This window comes from Mytilus californianus, unplaced genomic scaffold (genome assembly GCF_021869535.1).
Source record: "Mytilus californianus isolate M0D057914Y unplaced genomic scaffold, xbMytCali1.0.p SCAF_20, whole genome shotgun sequence".
In the NCBI taxonomy this organism is placed as follows: Eukaryota; Metazoa; Mollusca; class Bivalvia; order Mytilida; family Mytilidae; genus Mytilus; species Mytilus californianus.
In genome coordinates, this window is record NW_026262669.1 from 6609503 (window position 1) to 6626609 (window position 17107).

A 17107-nucleotide genomic window follows, 5' to 3' on the forward strand; every position below is an offset into this window, starting at 1 on the left:
ACAAAACGAAAAGAAATGAACATTAAATTGTACTTAACAGTAAATGTGAAAAAAAAACAAGAAGCAGACCGATCCAAGCGGAGAAAAATTGAATAAAAATAAAATTTATTTAAAGCGTAGGAATAATTTTAAAATCAGAAACACTTTTGATTATATCATTCTTAAGTAGGAACAAAAAAATGAACGAAACAAATTGTAATATTTTTAATTGCAAAACAAAATAATTTAAAGAAGAGGTTGTATTTTTTAAAATAAATTTAACATCACACGAGATATCAGTATTCTGAAATTTTTTAAGGTCTTACATCTATTAAAAGAAAATATTTTATAAATCTATTAAAAGCTGCTTAAAACAGATTACTTATACAAAAATCATTAAAAGAAGCTAATCTTTTAATATAATTTATTCAGAACTATTTGTTATACACAATTAATCAAAAGATAACAGCGAATTTCGAATTGTATTTTTACTAGTAACTTTCCCCATTTGTGTCTTTTTGAGATGAAACATAGATATCATATCTGGGAACCAGTAGGTTAACAAAACAAAACATCTATAAATATTATATACCCCCCCCCCCCCCCCCCCCCCTTTCCAAAAAAAAGAACCTGTATAAAACTATTCTGATAACAAATTAAAGGCATTTCAGAATAGTATAAACGTAACGTTCAAGATTACATAAAGTATCCAACCATGCCCGTGTTTCCAGTCCACCACATCTTACTGTATACCCAGTTATATAGTCACAATTTCTGCCTCAAATGGTCAGTTTAGAAATCTTTTCACAATTATATAATCTCTTACCATATATATAACATTATTTGGCCAATATCTGAACTAGAGGTGTTTAAACAAAGTCATATCTGCAAAAGTTGTATGTCTGAAGTTACCAATTTGATATATGAATTCATTAAAAATTTCACAGAACTGACTGCTTAAATCTGTGTTTTGCATAACTTCAAAGATAGGTTATTAATGTCTATACAAAAGACCTTTATATCAATAAAATTATAGCCTTTACGGGTTCGATTATCTGTTTTATGACCAAGGGTTATGTATTTTCCTCTATTTTTGCCACTTGGGCCTCACATTTGCTAAATAATTCTGCTGTTTCTGTAAAAAAGGAATATTTAGTATTTTTTTTAGGATAGGACACACTATTGTTAGTTTTATAGAGGTATTTTCGTATATCTAGCTTGTATTTTTAGTCTGAGGTGATTTATAACAAATCTTTCTTAAATTGTTTACCGACAAGGGAGAATTGGGAATAGAAATGTGGTAACTTATTTGTTTTTCGTTCATTATTTTGTACATAAATTAGGCCGTTAGTTTTCTCGTTTAAATTGTTTTACATTTGTCATGTCGGGCCCTTTCATAGCTGACTATGCGGTATTGGTTTTACTCATTGTTGAAGGCCGTACGATGTCCTATAATTGTTATTTTCTGTGTCAATTGGTCTTTTGTGGAGAGTTTTCTCATTGGGATTTATACCACATCTTCTTATTCTTATACTTAGGTCCTGTTTAAACCGGCAGTAAAACCCTTGTCAAAGTGGGGCGTCCGTTTGAGTGTCACGCTCTTTGTCCGTTAAGAACCCTTGCAACAACTCTTTTAGGTCCTATCCAATATACCCCTATTTTCCATTGGCAGTTCTTATTAACAGACCGTCATCCCAATTACAGGACCTACATATTGTAGTTTTTATTAATTAGTTATCTTCCCGAAAATGCATGAAGCTACTGGACGTAAACCAACCACATATCAATCACCTAAAAATGTTTGTTTGCAAATTAAATTTGTTTAAAGAAATTAAGTTTTCAACTATTTAAATTTTATTAAATTTTTCTCCGCTTAAATCCGTGCACCTCTTGTTCTATTTTGTACAGTAACTTTTAAGTAAAATTTTATTTTCATTTCATTACGTTTCGTCATATTTCGTTTTGTTTCGTTTAGGCAAATTTCGTTTTTTCTTGTTTCGTTTTGTTCCCTTTTTATTTCGTTTCGCACTTCACAGGTTCCCAAAACGCCATACATGATACATATGTTCTATTTTCGCCCGTTTTTCTATTTTTAATTTCGTAATCAAATTCAAACTTTCAAAAAAGTGATATAATCAAAACTGCACGTCAAGTTTAGTATTAATGTTTGAACAAATATCTTAACTATAAAATTTTAAAACAAATGTTAGAAATTTAAAATTTTAATTATTTAGTGAAATTTTCAAAATTACAAAGCATTACAAAAATTTGGAATGTTGATATTCTAAAACTTTGATCAAAAATAAAAAAAAAATAAAAATTTATAACTTTTTAATTTTGAATTGTTAAGTGTTACACGGACCGGTCACATGCATGTAAATTCACAAGTCAATTCAATGTTTCGATCATATTTTAGAATATAAGAATCAAAAAGGGACTTCTGTGTATGATTAAGATTTTGATTTATTATACTTTTATTTTATCATGAAGCAGTCCAGTTTTACTGGTCCAAAATTTAGGCAACATCTTATAATTGAAATTCTATTTTGATATTCTGAATCAGGCAGCCTGTTAACAATCACTACCATTTCAGTTTAATTGTCGACATCGTTTTAAAATTTTGAACCTGAACACCATTGTGTCATAAGGAACAATTCAAATTGAATGTGTAAAAAGATGTGACATGATTGCCGATGAGACAACTTTAACCAGAGACAAAAAATAAACTACCATTTATGCTTACATAAATCGAAATTGGCCTTATTTTATAATGATGCTTTCCTTGCTGTATAATTAAACCATAATGCAGTACGCTATTCTCATTTGGCCGTACATACTCATTTGAATATAATCTTTCCGGTTTTTCTTTAAATTGCAATAAACAAAAAGAAAATAATTGCATTTATTGAAATATAACGTCAACCATTGGCACATTTATTGCTAGTTTTATAGATAGTTAGCTTTGCTATATAATCTTTTTATCTTCATAGACTGTTTCTCGATAACAAAATGAATAAATAGTAATCATGTTCAAGGATAGAGAAGAATGACTCTTAAGTTAAGTTAATTTAATTATAATATATAATTTTAACGAATTTTTTGTTAAGGAGGGACGCAATAAAGAAAACAAAAGAGAGAAGTGGTCCAGAAAAAATGCAATTAATCCCTATCAAGGGAAACACATGAACAGGATTACAATTAATGGGAAAATTGTCCTGACGTGGGAGGAAAAAGATAAGAGAATAGAAATATTCTACAATATGAGCAAAGCTGATTGGGCAACAAAACTATATCATCAAACAAAAGAACAATACTTTGAAATCAGAGAGCATTTAAAGTCTAAAGAGACAAAAAATGATATTTTTGCTTCAAATAGACCACCACTTATTCCCGTTGAGGCCAAACAAATTTCAAAGAAGAGCTTGCGGAAATGCGGAAGATCATAGTAGAGAAAGACGCTGTGTCTTATAAATATACTTTGTCAAAAAATCATATTTACAGTAAAATTGTGTCGTTTCGTTCAATATCTGATTAAAGCTCGAAAACAGTTGCTTGTTTTTAGATAAGTGATATGTACTCGGAATTTAGAAACCCCAACATAATTCAAAGTTACCAAGGTTTAGAGTTTAAATGTGCTGTTACCCGCCTCTGCAAAAATGTAATCATCAAATGAATATACAGTTCAAGTCAGCGCATACAAAATTCAGATTTACAAAGTATTTACAATACCGCAGTTCACTCATCTTTGGTAATATCACCTTATGCATGTTTTTCAGAAATAAAAACCAAATTTTGAAAGAGACAAACAAGTGTCTAAAAGAGGAACATGGATCGCAGCGCCAGGGATCTAACGATGAATGGTCACTGCAACAAATTAAATTTCATGAATATTAGGTTCAGCAAACAATGCACGGGAAATGCTTCTCAGTGAATGGTTTCGATCATATGATACGACCACTTCTAAAATAGCAAGTCAAAACGAGAATAACAACGGAGAGGAAACGAGAACGAGAAAAAGGAAAATATCAACCTGCAGGGTTAAATCAACGAGATTTTGAATAACTTCATGAGTGAAATCCTATAATAACCGACTGTAGAGTAATGACAATGTCCTACAATGTAGACTTACAATATAAAATAATTGAACCTAAACAGTAAGTATCAAAGGAAAATCTTCGTGTCGACAGAAATCGGATAGTAACTGTACTTATCGGTCACTGTCCAACAACTATCCCGAGTAAAGGTTCATACTATAGTAAGTTAGTTGACATTTAATGTAATAACTGCGACCTTGATTCGTCTGATGGAACTGTTGATTTTCGTGATTTTACAAAGGGTTCAGACTGGCTCGATTATTTGAAAAGGATCGAACGTGTTGCAACCTGTCTTTTCTGCACATTCTGATTCTAATATAATCACGTTTATACTTTCAACCAATAAATATCCGACCAAGAGATGCAGCACAGGGCCAAACTGTAGACTCCGATGATGAAATTGAAATAAGCGTTGGTAAGCCACATAAAAGACCAAATAATTCAACAGATACACCTCCTGAAAATTATATTCTTCTGACAAATACATTGACCACAATATAATTAACATATGGCCTAGCATGAATTTATTGAATTTAAATATCAATCATTACTGTCAATAGATGAAAGATCAATGATGTGTTATCACTGTTTAAATTACATGTCTATATATTCCGTTTTAAACAAGAGATTATCGGAATTTTCATACTATTCAACTACCCGTTTATAAATATGTATGACGAATTTCGGCCATATATCGCAATCACTAATCCTCAGTGTACTTTATATTGTAAACCTTATCAATGATGTTCGTCGATTGGTTTCGTGATATAATCACACACAAATGTCTAATATCTATAGTAACTGTATAATCGTTTTTAAAGACGACCGTAATTATGATATTATTCAAAATTTACCCAGGATAAGAAATCCTGGCCAGGGAGAAAACAAAATAGTAAATGAAACAAGAGGAGAAAACAACGTATCAGATGAAACAAAAGAAGACAACGACATATCCGATGCAACAAAAAAATAGATTGTAGTCTCAATACCTTTTTCCTGAAGAAGTACACAGTAGTGAAACAGCGATATCTTTGTTAAATACCTTATGTAACGTAATATTTACTAACAACGTAGCTTCGTCAAGGCCTTGAGATGACAAATACAGACGAAATCTCTATGAATTTCCAATACTATGTTGTTGACGTTGTAATGTAATAAAATGATATCTTAAATTCAGTTTAATGTCCAGGTGATTAGATTCTAGCATGTCCTGATAGGGTGAGTCAATGTTATTAACTTTCATATTTTTCTTGTTCATTGCTCAATTGTTGCATCTATCTCAAAATGCTTGTTGGCTTTTGTTTTCTTAAATTAATTCATGATATATGAAATACGTTTATCTTATCATCATTGCGTATTAAATACATAAGATAACATATAGATAGCAAGTATATTAAATTTAGTTTTTCAATTAAAAAATGAATTCTTCTAATATTTGATTACGATTGATTGTTGTTGATAAGATTACATATAGATATCAAGTATACTGAATTTAGTTTTTCAAATAAAAAAATGATTTCGTCTCATATTTGATTACGATTGATTGTTGTTGATAAACGTCTAGCGGCAAATGCATCAAGCATACGCATGACAAGAAATCATTAACAATTAATACAATAATATACAAGTGATATTGAAAACTTTGACTGTTGATTAACTTTCGGGTGTTTTTAGAACATCTACCAACCTTGACCATGATAAAAAATCACCGATATTGAGTACGGTGATCATGTTAAAATAAGTGAGAAGATAAAGCGATGTTTTTTTCACATTTTTTGAAGATTTCTAATGTGCGTTCTCATTTGCTTATGTCAAACAGTTGTAATTAATCTGGTGTATTCAACATTTTGTTTCATAATCAGTTAATACTATCTTCTTTCCATGTTTGATTATTTTGTCAATGCTGTGCGATTGCCGTATTTCTATATATAATTTCTATAAAAATAATTTCCTTTAAAACAAAAATATGTACACGTATTTTATGATAAAGAAAATAGCCATTCTGATATATAAAACATATAAAACTTATTTATTCTTATGCTAAATGTGAATTATTCTATGACTTTGAATAAACGTTAAACATTTCAGCGCAATAATAGACTCTTACTCGCCTAAAGCCTTGAAAATATCCTATTACATTTAGTAGTTACTGGTATACTAGGTAGGCCAATCAACTCAGTTTCTCAAATGACTTGAACATTTTACTATTAAGTCAAAAACTAAGGTTATGAACTTGAACATCTGCCACACAAATATGGTGCGGATTCGTGATCTCAAAAATCCCAAAACTTCTCACCCTTTTTAACTCGATCATAGGAATAACAATTCCTAATAAAAAAAAAAGAGTTCAGGAACAAAAAAACAAAGTGAAAACAAAGTCAATTCTATACAAAACAAGTCAAACAGTATAAAATATCAAAAGGTATTACACCTACTGGCATCATTTGCTCTCTTAAATGTGCATGTACTTCGGCGTCCATTTATTTACGGTTACTTGACAAGAAGTGCACATATGCGATTGCAATGTCAAGAAACCTTACCCAACATTACAATGCATAAACAAGAAGCATTTGGTTTTGTCTGTTATTAACAATAGTTCATTTGTTTAGAAAAATGTCCATTTAGAATGCTGAAAGTGTTTAAAACAATACTCCAATGTGTTCGTTGCATTGAAGATGTTGTTTGATTTATCGTTTATTTCAGACATTGCACATTTCTATTCTCCGAAAAAGTAAGTGCTAAACATACATTTCAAAACCTTCCAGTAGATGATTTTTTCATACAATAAAGATTTGTCACAAACAAAATACGAAAGTATACTTACTTATGATATCCTTTCTCCGTTCTGAAAGATCAAAAATATCAAAACTGTCAGTTACATATTTATAAGTCATACCTTATCCACATTGTTTAACAACTGAATAGTTCAAAAACAAATGCTGATCCAGTTTCAGTCGTTTGATTTGGTATCAATTGTGCCAAAAAAACTGCTATTGTTCACCTCATGTAAACATCTATTACTGAAAATCTGTACGAAATAAGAGAACACGAGTGTACGTAAGTATCTACAAATAGATTGACTCACTGCATAGAGAGCGATACAACATTTCTCATTTTGAAATATTAGAATAAGACCGCCGCGAAAGAGTAAATGTTGTATCGCACGACAAACAACATTATGTAAAAGCGAAGGACATTGTATATACGATTCTTCACCGTGGTTAACACCTAATATGTTAGAATTTATTTGAAATTCAAAGCTGAACAACAATTTTTGTGCCATATTGTTTAAACAAAGTCTTGTATTTACTGCAAAATAATTTCCTTAATGTAATTGTGAGAAGTTTGGTATATAATGTTTATATAAAGTTTAATAACAATCTTTTCATATCAGTATCATCATTCGCTGACCTGCTTATTTTTATACTCTTTTTACAATAGTGTGAATGATTGTAAACAAATCAAAATAATCCCTATATCTGAAGTTGATTTATGCTTTTCTACTTATCATTTACCGATACAGATGGTGTTTTAATACTAAATAATTCAAAATTTAGCTTGCAATTGTTCTCAAGAAAGGTAATTAACAGATAGTTATAAGTGATGAAGTTAAAGTTATCCCTTCGAAAAACTTTATAGACGACATCACGAGAACGAAGAGTTTTTCTCTCCTTCAGTGGAATTACAGATCTTCTAATTTTAATACAATGTTTTTTTGTCCATGTTTAAACATACGTTTTTACAATCATATTTATATTTTATATGCACATGTAATGTTCATGATTAAGGTTTCGATATTTGAATATTTAACAAGTCTATAAAAATAAGATCAGGAAACTTACCCACATTTGGCACATCTGAAAAGGTATCTTCCTTCCGCTACGGGTTGTTCATCAAGTCCGGCGTTACTATATATATCGAAAAGTCAAATAAATTATTACTTTGAACATGGAGTTATGTAATAATCAAAATATCGAGATTAATAATTAAACAATACCTCATTACATTAAAACAAATATTCAGGTTTAAAAGCACAAACAATTACAAAGAATTTTCTGTGGATTTTCTAAAATGGAAATAGACACAGATTAGCGGAACACTTCAAGAATGGGCACAATTTAAGAGTGTAGTGCTCTATTGAAACACATATCAACAGATGATAAACGAAAACTATGTATTCCAAAGTTCTTGCCTATTTAAAAATCCAGTCGTCATTTAACCAACTTGAAGTTTGTAAATACCTTACCCGGCTAAACGAATCGCGTTTGGTTACAAATACTGCAATTTTGTGGACTTCTGTACAAAATGTAGGTGAAACAGGGTGTAAAAGCGCGTCGGATACAGACGATTTATAAAGTGGTATTTTCATGATTTGTTTTCTTGAAAATAAGAAAAATATTTGTTAGTAATTCCTTTTACAACAACATGATGTGATGTTTAAAAGAGGTTGGTTTTTGAAGCAGACACCAATATATTGTAAAAATACAGACTTTATTAGCATGCATATGCTATTCACACAAACAAAATTCAAACAAAGTTATGAGGAAGAACAACGAAATCGGTACATTACACGTTTAACAGTCAGCATTATAAATCGGTTGCCCTATAGGATATAACAGTGTCTCATCTCACAAGCGACTAGTTTTCGCAGTTTCAGATTATTAAGATACCAAAATAATCGTCTAATATGTATTTTCTACCGATTGTGTCCTATTCTCGATTGTGACGTTTTGACTGAGTGTAGATTCTCCCCACATGAGATGCATGCAATAGCAGGATACTCTTAAACTGTCAACGCTTTTGGTCTAGTTCTTTTTTGGAATTCATGCGATAACAACGATTTATGAGATATGAACATAGGCAAACTATTGTTGCCTATTTTTATCGTATTTTGCTTATGCAATATGAAATGCAAGGATACCTTTAACTTTCAAAAACTTCAATTATTGGTCCAAACTCTTGAATGTGTGTCTGCGTAGTCATTGTCATATCATTTGGTAGAAAAAGGTGCATGATGTCGATTTCAATGAATTCCAAGACCATTTTTTTCTGTTTAATTTTTGTGTATATCATATTTATTTAACCTGTTGAGGCAGATGATAAAATGTAGCCTTTTAAAAATCCTACACATTAACATGTGCAATGTCATATTCAATTGAACACATGTTTTCCTTGATTAACGGTTTTTAAAATGATTGAATGATTAAATAAGTAACTTTACTCAAATAAGCAACATAATTGCTTAAATTAACTTCATTTAAACATTGGTGGATAGTTGTCTCACTGGCAATCATACCACATCTCCTTATTTATATAACATATTCAAAATGAAATGAAATACATCGATCAATGTTAAACAATTCAATATACGCATATTCTAACATGCCCTTTTTAATAGTTCAAAGGAAAATACTAATACGAAAAGATAACAGTATTTGGTGATGAATAGTTCGGTTCAAAAGTATAAATGGCAACACTGAATGTGTTTTGATTGTAAGTACGCAGATACATACAAAGATACATAATTGTGTAAGTGTTGTTTCTCGATAGATATTATATAGATATAGGAAAATGTGGTATGAGTGCCAATGAGACAACTTTCCATCCAAGTTACAATTTATAAAAGTAAACCATTATAGTTCAAGGTACGGCCTTCAACACGGAGCATTGGCTCACACCGAACAGCAAGCTAAAAAGGGCCCCACAAAATATACTAGTGTAAAACCATTCAAACGCAAAAACCAACGGTCTAATCTATAAAAAAACGAGAAGCGAGAAACACATATGAACTTCATAAACAGACGACAAATACTGTAATCAACTTCCTGACTAATGACAGGTGCAAACATTTGCAGCGGGATTAAACGTTTTAATGGTACCAAACCTTCTCCCTTTTCTGAAACAATAGTATAACATCACAAATTAGAAAACACACTATAAAATATCAATTGGAAGGCTTAATTTAATAAAAAACGTAAATTAACACACAATGAACGAATAAATTTGACCTGTGACACTTGAATGCAAATAAACAGTTAATGAAAAATTACAAAGGATAAATAATTAAAGTCAAAAGTAAATAAACAGGTTAAACAAAGTTAAAGTATGATATCACTGTGAAATGAAAAATCATCACTTTTGAAGAAACCTGCGTCATATTATACACAGGTAAATGAAAATAATTTTGTTGTTAGGTATACTTCCTCTTATGTGTGTATAAAATCTTCCATTTAGGAATACCAAGAAATTACTGTAATATAAAAAAAAAATAATCTAACACTTGGTACATATGGGGTGAATATCAACAATAAAACTATACAATTAGGGCTAGATAAAACTTCCTGTACAGGTCCAAGAACAGCATCTAAGGAAACATGAAATAATTTTGATGTTCATAGTACGAAGAAGTGAAAATTTGTAGTAATACCAAATAATCAAAGCTGGTATATAGACAAAATCCATGTTAACATTAAATAACAAAAAAGCATTACAAATAGTATCAACAGGTCAAATTAAAAAGAAAGTACGATTTGAGAGTACTCGCAGTTACTGACAGCTAGTTAAAAGCCATAACAATTAAAAATAAAAAATCATGCATTAAAAAAAAAGAATCAACTAAAATACATCCCATGGATTTAGTATCTTAACGTCATGAACAGTCAAAGAAGACATGACTTGTGCAATGCCAAAAATAAATGTATCGACAGGTAGTAGGGTAGTTAGGAGTGACTTCTTTATAGATACAAATGAACGTGTGTGTGTCTCTACATTGAAGTTGCTTACCTCTTCTTTGCTGGTTCAGACACCTTGACGCTGGTATCTATTTCACTGCAAAAAGTGTACAAAAACAAATCAATACAAAACCAGATGTAGTATTTTTCAATTATACGCAGACCTTATAAAATAGCACCAGTGTCTGAGCAGAAGGTTTTTTCTTAACAAGTTCATCGGAAGATACCAAGACCGTGTTGATAAATATTCCATATCAACTTCACAAATAATACATGATGGTCTTGAAAAATATATTCTAGGTACTGACGTTGTTTATCGTATTAAGGAAGTTCGGGGTTTGAATTTTCGCGCCATCTGCGCAGGTTGTTGCGCAGTGATATCGTAAGTCATGCTTATTGTCGTAATTAGCCATTTCAATAAATTGTGATTATTGAAATAATCAATTTCCTTTAAATACATTTAGGGAAAGCTGAATAATTGAAAACTGCAATTTCATCGCTTTATGAATTATATTTTTTACATTTCATTGTTGCAAATTCATTCCGTTTTGGAATTTTTGACGTCGAGGAAATGAAAAAGACAATATAATTCACAATAATCGATTTCTGTAATGCAGATTGAACATTATAGATAACAATCTTCATTTTGGTAGCGTATGAAGCAATTTCACCCATGTCTTACACTAGAAAGTGTCCTGCAAAAATGCGAAACATGGATGTGGTCAAAAGTGGAAATACTATAAAAGAAGTTTTACATGTATACATTGTCTGCTAATGAATTGAATACAAGTGCTCAAAACAGTGATTCATGAACCCCAAACAATCATTTGAAAGCATTTGGAATTGATTTCACAGCAAAATCCGTAAACAACACAGTGACCCTCCCTGAGTATGAACTAGGATATAATATATTTATAGTATACTAGTCCCACATATTAAAATATAACCAGAGCTCATGGTACTTCGGTATTTGTGATAAATATTTGATAATTTGTGGACCTTAGAGTTCAGGTGTGTTTACATCTCCATAAGACAATTTGTTTTGAGGAAAAACAGCTCATGAAGTAGGTGGTTTCTTGCAAACATAATTTTTCTTTTTGTAAACCTGGACTATTTGATGCGGGTGGTTTTGCCCCAATTTCAGTCGTCACATGGATTAGGTTAACCAAAAATGTTGGTTTTGTTTCTGCACAGATCCCCAAAACTAGACACATACAACAACTATTCACATTATACAAGTATACTCTTTTGTATACTCCTTTCAAATACTTTATATTTATCTTCACGATACATATGTTGTTCCTGTGGACAAAGCTTCAAATGAAATTGTTTTTGTATGTAAATTGTACTACTACGAGTGTCTTGTAAAAGAATAAGGAATACATGATCACTGAGGTAATCCCACATACATGACAAGAGAATATCATTTGACAAGGATGAGATTTTGGCGAATCACAAGTCCTTTATGGCTTCAATAAACATTATATTGAACAGCAAATCTGAGGACTTGCCTTGTTTGTGTTGGATACCTAAGCTTCAAAAAATACCGTACAGACAACGGTACATTGCATGTTCTACAAAGGAATTGTTCATTAAATTGACAAGCATTCTGTCCGCAGTGAAAGAAGGTCTGCAGAAATACTGTGTAACTATTTACTTGCGTAGTGGTATTAACCATATGTGGTTTCTAAAAAAACTCTTCTGGATAGTTGTAAATCTCGATCTTTCTCAGAAATTAATTCTTTCAAAACGTTTGATTTTGTAACCCTGTATACCACCATTTTCAGAATAAATGGTAGCATACGCTATAAAGTTATTGATTTTTAATACCATACGGCATATCTTGTTAATAGTGAACAAAAAAGTTACACATGCTACAGAGATGAACAAGTGATCAGTATGCTGTAGTTTCTTATTGACAAAATATTTGTTGAATATTGAGGTAGACTTTTTTGCTATTTTACTTTTTTTCAACAAATTGTCGGCATTCCCAATACAACGAACTGTGCGCCTCTCCTTGCTGACCTCTTCATATGAGTCGGAGTTCCTTCAGACACTTGTCAAAAACAAGAAGATCAAAGAAGATAGATCATTTAATTTCACATTCAGATATTTTGATGATGTTCTTTCCATTTACAATCCAAACTTTTCTAATTGGGTTCCATTAAAATATACTCCTGAACTAGAACTAAAAGAAACAGCAGACGCGACTGCCTCTCTCTTTTTTTTTTACACTAATACCTCGAATTTGACATAAGCGGTCATCTTAGTACCAGAATGTATGACAAATGAGACGATCTTCATTTTGAAATTATAAATTTCCCCCACCTTGAAAGCAATAAACCAACTTAACCTGCATATGGGATATACATTTCCAAACTCATTCAGTATTCAAGAGCTTGCAGCTGCTACTTAGACTTTATCAAACTTCATCAGTGTCTTGGCAGAAAGTTGATGAACCAGGGATATGTCAAAGAACGTCTCGTCCTTTTTCTAAAAAGGTTCACCGGAAGATACCGATACCTTGTTGATAAATATGCCATATCAACTTCACAAATAATACATGATGGTCTTGAAGTATAGATTTTAGGTACTGACTTTGTTTATCATCTTAATAACGTATTAAGGTGTTCTTTTTATTTGTCTTTGTATATTTCTAACCTTAACTGTTTAGTCTTTTTTGGTAATACACTTTTTGCGTGGATCGGTATTGTGTTATTGTGCTATGGTCTTTTTTTTTTGTATTCTTGTCTTTTTTTTTGCTATGTACTTTGTCTATATGCCATTTTGTGTTGTTGAAAAAGTTATTTGTTGTATTCCATTCGTTTGATGTGTTTGCGCTTTTGATTTTGTCATTTGTTAAGGGACTTTCCGTTTTGAATTTTCCTTTGAGTTCTGTATTTTTGTTATTTTACCGTTTGGCTGACATGTTTGCCTCTTATTGTACTATTCATTTTCGAAATCCTTTCAGTAATGGCAAATCATTATATACAGAATGTGTTGGCCATTCTTTTAAACTATATTTAAATTGATAAAAAAAATTAAACCAAATAAGCAAGACAACACAGGAGAACAATATGCATTGTACCAATTTTACTGTACAATAAGGGAATTTCAAACAAATATTTCAATTCAGTGATGCACGAGGCCAAACCATATCATTAAAGTATGGTCTCCTTTTGAGCAAAATATGCAACTGAAATGAAATATATTTCTTAATTGCTAAACAGTTTAATAGATGCATATTATAACATGCCCTTATTTAAATTCGAAGGAAAATACTAAACGTAGAAAAAATAGTATGTAGGAAAAAAACAATATTTGGTGAATAACAGTTGAAATCAACAATATAAATGACAACACTGAATTATTTTCGATGGCAAGTTCGCAGATAAGTTACAAAATTGTGTGAGTTTTGATAGATATTATATACATTGATGTTGCTTACCTCTTCTTTACTGGTTCCAACTCGTTGCTTCTGTTGTCTACCTCTCTGCAAAATATGTACAAAATGATAAAAAACAGATGTAATATTTCTATATATCCGTGTTTGTACTTTTATTAGTATTATTTTACACAAACTATAATTTCAATTAGTATTCAATATATATTTTTTGTTTGTTTGATGGATTGTTGTTCTTATTCGTTTTGTCTAATTCTTGGTTTCATTTGTGCCTCTAAATGTTTTTATTGTTTAGAAATATTTTCACAAATGACAAGTCATAATGTACCGAAAGTTTGGTCATTTATATGATAAAATTTAGAAAAAAATGTATACACAGTCAAACAAAAAAATGAAACAAATAAGCAAGACAAAACAGGAACACAAGATGTACAGTACCAATTTTTCAGGTAGTTGATAGATTGGAAAAAGAGACGACACTATTATGAGAATAAACTGTACCCGTTAAGGCAATAATGGATGTAAAATTATTATTTCGAAATATTTAAAGTGTAAAATAACTCATAAGAAATCGGGTTTTTAATTTGATAAACCAGTCGCGCGTTACATCAGTTTTTGAAAGTCATTCTTTTTTTAAATTTAGAAATTTTTCAAATCAATATGCACTGTTGTCATTTTGTATGAAAAAAGTAATAAGTTCTACTATATTATTGTTTCAACATGGCTTCTTGTGTTGGTTTGTTCAGAAAATCATAAACAGCAAATTGTTTTGTGTTGGTTTAGCAGACAATCGTAAATGATTGAGAATACAAAATTTGCAAACTGCCAAAAAAGTGATTGTGTGGTGTAATGACAACCTGAAGATGGAACAATATTTATTGACATATTCCGTTCCCTTTAGAAAAAAAATTACAAATATTTTCCTAAGGTTTTATCAGTACTATTTAGCTTTGTACAATTGTTCTTTTCATCACTGTAACACACACCAAACACACCACTGATAAACATTTGTTTGATTATACATACAAGCTGGATTGCATGTATGGCTAAACACATTATTTTTCTTAAGTTATTTACCTTATCGTAAATGAACCAAATAATTGTTTGATATCGTTGTCTTTTGTGGATTTAGTCGTATACTGAACAATCGGAAACTCGGGAATATCCGCTATTTGAAGTTTGGCGATTTCATCAGATACGTTCTGCAAAGCATGTATCAATTTGTCATCGTTTCTGGTTTTGTAAAGATCCTTACTTCTATTATCTAAGATGTCTCCAGTCTTCAAAACATCTTTGTTTTTCGCTATTGTCTTTGTCAACTTGTCCCTTTCTTTTTGTGACTGATCCTTCACATATGCAATCATCTGGTCAATATGTTTGTCAACCATATCCTTTACTTTCCTGCCTTCATCTGTTATAGCTTTGACTACAAATTCTATCTTTTCATCGAATGATGCTAGTCCCTGTTCAAACTTCTTCATTCTTTTTGTTGCCTCATTCACCCTTTTACGTAGCTGTTGTTCGTTCCCTTCTTTTAGCTGTAAAATGCTGTCCAATAGCTTGATAAATCTATGACCATCGTGTTTGTCAGTTACGCATGTACTACATACTGGTACATTACAAGACTTACACAGAAAGCTAAAGTCTTCTTTGTGTTCGGTACATTTTGATTTTACTTTCCGAATAACGTCAGAAGCAGCTTGAAACTCGTGATGTTTCAATAGTTTCTGCCTTTTATGAAAGGCTTCACAATTTTTACAAAAGTATTGTTCACAGTCTAAGCAGTATCGTGATCCTAACGCACTAACACAAATCTCGCATTTATTAGAGGCTGCCTGAGCCATTATATCGCTATAATGGTCGGCAATGTGTAATACACAGGTAAGGTATTCAATATCCAATGACAATATCATTCTAAATTTAAATCAATTGTGATAATATGTGTATGTCGTTCATTTAAAGTGTCAAACTATGAAACTTAAAACTGAAGTTATGGTTTAGATATATTTGAACATTTACAAACAAGACTTTACTTTCATGACTACTAAGTTCGTACCAATAATGTACTTATGGACTTCTGTTTGATACATCATTGAATAATTATGATGTAAATAATCCTAAAAAGTAAAGTAGTATCCTAATTAAAACTTGTTTAGTTTACTGATATATACATAGAAGAGGGAGTCTGTAAACTTAAATCTTCCCCAGTTTATAAGCTTGAATAAACAAAAAAAATTATATTGACCTAATATTTTATATGTATTGATATAGCATTTATCCATTTCTATAGACCTTCAAAATTCACAAGGCTACTAACGTTTGGAATATATGGGAAACATCACTTAAGCATTTTGACAGAATTGATGAAATAGATATGATTCAAACTAAAACTGACGGCTATTCTAAGTGGCGTGTTATAAATTTTATAACAAGCCTCTTTCCATCGAATAATGATTGGAGTTAATGTAACTGTAAAACTATCATTTCAAAGATTGTTGTAAATTATGATTCTGTAAGTAGCTAGTTCAGTATGTAAAATTGATGTCAATTTCATGTGAGGGTGACTTCTATTCTGTTAGTGATTTATGTTTAATTTTTGCAACCATGTTGAATTTATATTGTGGTCCAAATAAATAAAAGAAGACATTAAAGCATGCAGGTCAAGTTTCCTTTCAACTGGCAAATTTGTTACAGTTGAGAACAGTTTTGAAAAATCTACAGACAATACACTTTTAGGTGTACTAACATACTGAGCGTTTGTGCCCAGGCAACTGAACAAAAATATACACTGGACATTATCTGCTAAGTGATAAAAAAATGACAATAGACCTTTGAGCAGATGCCCAAATCATATGTTTGAGGTCCTATCATAGAAGCCAGGAAAAAATTGATAAAAATGT

The 17107-nt window shown here is 31.0% G+C and overlaps 1 protein-coding gene across 1 annotated transcript; it reads right to left on the reverse strand.

Moving 5' to 3' along the window:
• Positions 1 to 848: 848 nt before the first annotated feature.
• LOC127731820 (E3 ubiquitin-protein ligase TRIM71-like) lies at positions 849 to 16055 on the reverse strand. Its single transcript, XM_052240659.1, has 6 exons — positions 15285 to 16055; positions 14253 to 14297; positions 10857 to 10901; positions 7916 to 7981; positions 6898 to 6918; positions 849 to 864 (listed from the first exon to the last, which is right to left on the reverse strand). The coding sequence occupies exons 1-6, from the start codon at positions 16049 to 16051 to the stop codon at positions 849 to 851; spliced, it is 960 nt and encodes a 319-aa protein (XP_052096619.1). The 5' UTR covers positions 16052 to 16055.
• Positions 16056 to 17107: the final 1052 nt, after the last annotated feature.